Source organism: Salvia miltiorrhiza, chromosome 4, assembly GCF_028751815.1.
Source record: "Salvia miltiorrhiza cultivar Shanhuang (shh) chromosome 4, IMPLAD_Smil_shh, whole genome shotgun sequence".
Taxonomy (NCBI): Eukaryota; Viridiplantae; Streptophyta; class Magnoliopsida; order Lamiales; family Lamiaceae; genus Salvia; species Salvia miltiorrhiza.
This window is the reverse complement of record NC_080390.1, coordinates 46,849,649-46,857,439: the sequence shown is the minus strand read 5'-3', so window position 1 is coordinate 46,857,439 and position 7,791 is coordinate 46,849,649. Positions and strand designations below refer to the sequence as shown.

The following is a 7,791-nucleotide window of genomic DNA, read 5'->3' as shown; positions in this document are numbered from 1 at the left end:
TTGAAAAAAGCAAATTGGGTACAGTATGACTTGCTTCAGATCTGCACAATATTTAAGTCATACCAAGAATGAAATATATATATCTCCTCCAATGGATAGATATGGAGTAGTAATAAACAAGGTAGAGACATGAATATTATTGGCTTTTATGAAGGACTATGATTTTCAGTTAAATAACAAAATCCCATCGACAGTCACACTCGCTTAGTGATATAATGCCGCAATCACCAGTACTGGCAACAATATTTATGCAATTTCTCTATCTTTATATCAACAATCTGTCATCCGCACTATAGTTCATGGAATTTTACTCCACATCCACGTTTCACCACTAGGAATATCAATCAAACTACTTTATACACCTACTATAGGAAGCAAAAAAAGAAATCAAACAAAAAGAATAAAGAAGTTGATCAATTGAAAACTCTCATAAACATTGCACAAGGGATCAACGCGGAGGTGGTTGCACGGCCATGAGGCGCTCCTGCTCGGTGAGAGAGTGGCGGAAGTGGCAGCGATGGCCGTAGGGACAGACGTCTCCGGCCAGCACCATGCGGCAGACCTCAGTCTTGTAGCGCGGGTGCCTTATCACCGGCCGCAGCTCATTGATCCCATGCGCGAATTGGCAGTTCTCTCCGTACGGGCAGGCCCCCGTCTCCTGCCACTTGTTACAAAGCTCCGTTTTCGTCATTCCTTGGTTGTACACATCCAGCTCCTCGCCATTTTCCTTTGTGGACCCACCTACATACACTCTTTGCTGCTCACGCTATCACAACCACGCCAATCATACTGTTAGCTTCATTTCCGATCTATCTATTTATTTATTTACTACAATTTCATCCATCGATCACTATATATAGCTTGTATCATTAATTCATGCATACTGAAATAAGAAATTACTTCAATGTGATTTGAAGTTTAATAACACAACTGTGCATTTATTGATTTGTATTTATGCTAAGAAAATGTTCTAGGGTTTAGGATTAATTTATTGTAACAATTGCGATTTCAATCTATGATAAGACATATATAATTTTTGGTTTTTTTAAGAACATACTCAAATTAATACAGAAAGCGAATTATGTTGGTTGCCAAATTGTTGAGGGAACGTATACACGTAATGTGTCAGGTTTAAGATACTCTAAATCAAATACTGAGACAATCAATTTTAGACTATTAAACATAACGTGTCTTACTTAAGTATTGCGACTAATAACAAAGTTACGAGAAGTTAAAAGTTCATGAGCAACTCACCAATGCAGCAGTGGGTTGACTCACTGCTTTGTCGCCAGCTGTGTCTCGACCAGGCCGAGTCATCTTCAGATAACCGCTAGTGCGCACAGAAATGCTCTTTGGAAGCGTGACTCTTTCGGTGTTCCTTCGCTCGACACGATTGTGTTCGGCAAGAGGCTGAGTTGCGGTGAGATGAGCGGCGCGCGGCACGGCGACCGAGGGAGAAGCGACGTTGAGGCGGTTGAAATCTGATAAGAGGCGATCGCGCGAGAATAGCAAGGCAATGCGGTGGGATAGATCTGCATTGGAGAGGCGGAGAGATTCGTTGTCGCGGCGGAGGGCGTCGGCCTCTTCGATCGAATCATGGAGCTGAGCGAGACAGAGCGTGTACCGATTGTAGAGCTGCTGATACTCCATGACGCAGCTCGCATCCTGGAGGCGGCGATCGGTGTCGCTGCCATCGAAAGAGGCGGTATCGGAGGCAGAGTTTGATGAGTAGTTCTGAAAGAGCGAGGAATAGAAGGAGGCGTCGGAGTTCACGTAGGTTGGTGACGTTGGGGAAAGGAACGGATTGCTGTAGGAGAAAAGCAGTGACGCCGCCGCGGATTTATCTCCTGCGGAGGTGGCGATAAGAGAATCATATGAAATATCCTCTCTCTGCATTTCAAAAAAAAATGTTGAAATAGTTGGAGTAATTGAGATTGAGAAAGAGAAGAAAAGGATTAAAATTATATAGGAACAGAAAGCAGTTAGCAGAAATATAAAGCAGGGAAGGAAAAAATCGTGTGTGTGCGGGTGTACGGGGGAGTAAAATATGAGCCGTCGATGGAGGAAGGGGTGTGTTGCGTGGAGTTGAATTTTTGGCGGGGAAAACTTGCTGTTAGGGGGGGACACAAGAGTAGATCTGGAACCGTTAGAGGAAAAGCGTAACGAAAAGGGAAGGTGGGGACAATGACCTGACTGCCTACGGTGCCAAACTGTGCAGTTAGTTGGAATTTTTTAGTCCATGGCTGCTGTCATGAGTTTTTAGAACTAAATTTATGCCACCAAATTTAACATTTTTTTTTAGTTTGGATCATTTTTTCTAAACTCTCCCAACATGTACCTGCAGATCATTCGCACTTTGATTAGGAAGCACTCACATTGTGTAATGAGCACATTATAGCATGTACAAATTTGTCATTTTTTGTGTGAGTATTTATTTTCATGATTGATAAAATATTGAATACTTTTATTATTAGAATAATTTCAATTTATCCTTTTAATGAGATATGAATCAAGCAAAATTTGTGAGTTAGCATGTACAAATTTGTCATTTTTTGTGTGAGTATTTATTTTCATGATTGATAAAATATAGTATGATTGAATACTTGTATTATTAGAATAATTTCAATTTTATCCTTTTAATGAGATATGAATCAAGCAAAATTTGTTCAAATAACAGAAATTATGAAAGAAAACCTTGAAATATTTCTTCCAGTTCCTCTTAATAAATAATGGATTATACATTTAAACTACTCCTCAAAAGTAAACTCTTTATATATTGACGAGTACATCCCATGTATGATGTATCTACAGCTTGTACAATACTATAAGATTGTATATGCAATTAATAATAAGTAGTAATTATATATTAGTTGATGAGGAAGGAGAATTTGGGGACAAATTGATAAAGTAACGTGGCATGCAAGACTAGTATGGTGAAGAAGATGTTTTCCGACACTAGTCTTACTTAAATTGACGATAATTATGATTGGGAATATGAAGTTGATAAGAAAAAAAGGCTTTCTTCACTAATTTAAGCAAGCGCCTTTCGTTTACCATAACACTCCAATACATGTGCTCTCTTACTTCCATTCATATATAAGCACCTCGCAATATTTATATGATCATATAGCTCATATATAAACATGTGTGTTATTAATCCGCCAACATTTTCTAAATCACATACATTAATTGCATAGGACGTGCTTCCTACATTTTGATTCTCTTGCGTGGTTTATGTACATTTTTTTAGGAGTAAAGTATTTATCATGTGTCGTTTTTGAGTGTTGACTTTGCTACGATACTTTTCTATTTTAAAATTGTAGTATTACATATTAGATTTTTCTTTATATTAATAATATTAATACTCTTTTCAACACAAAATATATACAATAGATTCTCTTCATACTTTATTTTCACTCAAATAATTCATAGTTTATTCTTCCAAGGGTTATTAGAAGTTTATTTGTCTCTTCATTATTTATTAAACACGAACACGTGTAAAATGAACCTTTTTAATTAGAATAAGAAGAAATATGAATGTAAAACAAATTACGTATTAAAAAGTAAGAAAAATTACGTCCGAGCCCAAAATGAACCATAAATTTGTGTGCCGGCCTCGTGCAGTTAATATTATAGGGTTAACACTTAACATTCAGTAGAAATTATATTTAATGTAAAAATTATCGTACTTGAATTCGCGATAATAAATTGAACGTAATTGCGCTCTCTTTGGAAGTCAAACCCAAGAGTATTGAAGAAGTGCAATTATTCTATAGGTTAAATGCAAGTGGTTTGTTCGTTAGAGAGATTTTTATTTGACCCAATCTCTATATAGAGATATATACGTCACAATAAAACAATATGAATTTATTGTGAAAAATGATGATTTAAAAAAAATAGAATTTTCGTAATGTGTGAGATTCGAACATTGGACCATAAATTTATTTAACAAAGTGATAAAATTCACAATATATCTTCACAGTCTAATGACTAAAAATGATTCTTATGTTATATGATATATACTTGGATTCATATATAGGAAATGGTTCGAATGAGTCTAGATATACTCCATATCATTAGTAGCATATTTTAAACCATTTTCAACTCTTAAATTGCGAAAATTTACGGAGAATTCATCACTTCGCGGAATGAATTTATGGTACAGAGTTCAAATCCATAATTGGCGAAAAATTCATTTATCTTAATTTATTATTTTCCACAATAAATATATAATGCATGTTTCGTAGCGAATTCTCAATGAACATATTTTATACGATAAAATTTTATTTGTATAATATAAACTCCTTATATATATAAAATCTATTTTATGAGCATGGTTCTAGTGAAAATTACATTTTTCGTAAGAACATGAGAACCATTTTAATTAATGTATTTGCTGTAAAAATTAATGCATCAACTGTTAAATTTATTGCACTAGAAAAAAAAATCGCTTCTTTCAGGATTCGAACCCAAGTGTTGCATCCATTCATCAAAATGATGCATTCATCATATGCCCGCGTTTGGTTGAGTGTTTTTAGAGGTTGGAAAGGGATTCAATTAATTAAATCCATTACTTGATGTTTGGTTTGGGTAATGAGTTAACCATTACCCTTACTTGAGGGTAACTCAATCATCCAATTTGTTACCCCTCAAAATAGAGAGGAAATTCCATTGCCGATAAATTAGCTTCGTTTGCTCTTTCTTCTTTGATTAATGTTTCTTCTTTTGAGGTTCTTCCTTCTGTGTTGAACTCTGTTTCGTCTGTTTAATGAAGTTGTCTTCTTGTTGGCTCAAAAAAAAAATAGAGAGGAAACAAAAGAAAGGGAATACTTATTATTATATCAAACACTAAATAAAAGTAATGGTTATTGTTACCATTCCACTCCTTTATTTGATTCCATTCCCTTTCCATTCTTCTACTTGAACCAAACGAGCACTAAGTCTTAATGACCGAATAACTAAAAGTGGTAATCTGTTCTTATTTTATTTAGTGACTGTTACTTGAACCTCCCTCTCTATTTTTTTTTATATATGGACGTATTTAAACTATATATAGATATTATATATATATATATATAGGGAAGAGTTAAAATAAGAGCATTTCTTAAGATATAAAATAAGAATAATTTTCAGCCATTAGATCATCAAGATCTACGGTTGATTCGTAATCTTGTTGGATGGATTTATGGTCCTGAGTTTGAATCCCAAAGGTAGCAAAAATTTATTTTTCACAATTCATACATTTATACAGCGAATTCATACGTGTTCTACATAAAATTCATACATTAAAAATTGCTTTTATTTCTTATTTTAAGATGTGCTCTCACGGTAGCCCACCCCTATATATATATATATATATATATATATATATATATATATATAGACGTATTTAAACTCTTTCTATATATAAAGAGAATAGTTGCTTCTTTATTACTCCCTCCGTCCACTAATTCAAGACCTAAGAGGCAAAACACGAGTTTTAAGAAAAAATGTATTTTTATTAGTTGAGTGGAGAAAGTGACCCACAAAATGTATTGTTTATTGGTTGAGTAGAGTAAGGAACTCACAAAGTGTATTGTTTATTAGTTGAGTGGAGAAAAGTGTATTGTTTATTGGGATCCACCAATTAAAATATGAATAAAATCTTATTAAAAATAAATAGGCCTTAAGTTGATGGACGAACCAAAAAGGAAAGTAGGCCTTAAATTAGTAACGGAAGGAGTATTATTATTATTATTATTATTATTTTGAAAGGATTGCTTCTTCACTACTACTCTAACTAATTCAACGGAGTAACACCCATATATCCCTATCCATATAATGCATGTATGAATTTGCGAAAGGGTCTTTTCCTTGTGGGTTTTGTCACGTTTGTTCTAATATCCGAAAAAGTTAAATCCACCAAATTTAGTTTGTTCGAGGCCCCACTTTCGCACCATTTTTCAACTTCCAACTTCAACTAACTAGTCTCTCCAACTAATTTGTTTATAATAAAAAGGGTCATTTTCAATTATTAAATAAATTATTTTATCCATCTCGACACTATTACCATTCAATTAAAACAAAACGCAATTAATTTGAACAATATTAATTTGGACACAATGCAAATAGATTTAGCTGGGTTGAGCTACGTCAGATAGTGAGAATTTTAAATATAATTATAATATATTTTTCTTTTCTTTTAATTAGAACTTCAATTAAACTCTTGGTTTTAGTGAGTAAAAGAAAAAATTATAAATGTTTAGAACAAAAAAGTGCTTAGCATTTGATAACAGGAGCTGGGGGTTACAAGATAAATATATCAATTACTTTAGATTCCTCGGAGTTTAAAGTTGTGTGTATCTATATGTAACTCTATTCATATCATAAATTAATGAATAATGAAGTGCTTACTTCTATTAATTATATACTCCCCCTTCCATTCTAAACGTCACACTTTGTAATTTAGGTCGTCCCATTTGATCACATGTCTAATTTCCTTTTTATGAGAAAATTTTTGTTGGTCATATTCCTTTTATAACTCTACATATGTGGTGGAAGTGGAACACTATTTAATAATCTATTTAACAATATTCGTGTAAATAAATTGAGATATTTCAAATAAGACTGAGTATACATAATTAATAACTACTTTTATTTTATGTTTTTCACTTTTGTCTACACTTTTAACTTCTGCACTCTCAAGTTTCAACCTTTCACATTTCCCTTCTTTTCTATATGCTTTACTTTTGCAAAGTTTTAGCACTCGTACTTTTCTTTTCCTTCTGTTTCTGCAAATCATGAAGATTCCAACCGAAAAATAATAGTAATTTTATAGAATGTTATGATTATTAATTTACCAAGTATGTCTCTAGGCTAGCTAGCTAGTTTTACTTTTACACTGCACGCAAATTTTATATGTTCATAACATTTAACGATTTCAACTGTTTTATATATAGTATTTTCTTGATATGCGGTTTCAGACAATACAAGAAATTGATGAGAATATATTTCCATGATACATACATATATATACAAAATCTCTCCATATATCCTCATACGAGCTAATTAATATATTAAGACTGAGTTTTTTCACCTTCAGTTTCAGTCAGCATGAGAAACTTTCTCGGCATTAATGTGAAACATGCAAAAACTGAAAATGAGTATGGATGGGCTTTTCTAAAGACATTATTACTACTCAGTTCTCTTGAGTCAAGAAAAGAAGATACAGTACATAATAAGACTTAAAAGGTGAAATTCATGGAAAACTAAACCAAAATCACAAAGAATTAAGAGCTTTTGATTCTCCCATATCCTCCTATTTGTAAATTGCATGTACAGCACTTGACAACAAAAATTAGAAAAATTAGAACAAAACGAAACAAAAGAAAATTGTAGTGACACCTGTGTGTTGTATGTCAGACCAATTATAGTTGCGTTCTAACATCTAAGCTTAAAAGCAAACAGATGTTTATAGGACCAAAAACCAAGAACGGAAAGAATTGATTCAAATATGTTTATTTAGGGAGAAAATAGCAATTTAGTATCATAGACACCCTTATGGCTTTTGGCACTCTATATTTAATATTCGATCAATCAGACTTCACACATGTTCTAATTTTAGTGCAATTAAGTTCCTCTGTGTTACAATTGTCTAACATTCGTTTGTATTAATTATTATCTTTTATTACATCGTGTGTTCCAGCACTCAACGATTATCAATTGCCTATTAATTTGGGATTGGGGGTGAACATTCGAGCAGTTCGGTTTAAAATCGAACTGAACCCGAAAAAACCAAACTCGAATTGATCC

General features: G+C 33.3%; 1 protein-coding gene across 1 annotated transcript; it reads right to left on the bottom strand.

Moving 5' to 3' along the window:
- Positions 1-245: 245 nt before the first annotated feature.
- LOC131023835 (zinc finger CCCH domain-containing protein 14-like) lies at positions 246-1,982 on the bottom strand. Its single transcript, XM_057953445.1, has 2 exons — positions 1,255-1,982; positions 246-766 (listed from the first exon to the last, which is right to left on the bottom strand). The coding sequence occupies exons 1-2, from the start codon at positions 1,894-1,896 to the stop codon at positions 449-451; spliced, it is 960 nt and encodes a 319-aa protein (XP_057809428.1). The 5' UTR covers positions 1,897-1,982; the 3' UTR covers positions 246-448.
- Between the last annotated feature and the right edge of the window lie 5,809 nt (positions 1,983-7,791).

Coding starts and splice junctions, on each gene's coding strand:
- LOC131023835 (XM_057953445.1), bottom strand. CDS start 1,896: ATGCAGAGAGAGGATATTTCATATGATTCTCTTATCGCCACCTCCGCA. Junction 767..1,254: donor GTCAACCCACTGCTGCATTG/GTGAGTTGCTCA, acceptor TGGTTGTGATAG/CGTGAGCAGCAAAGAGTGTA.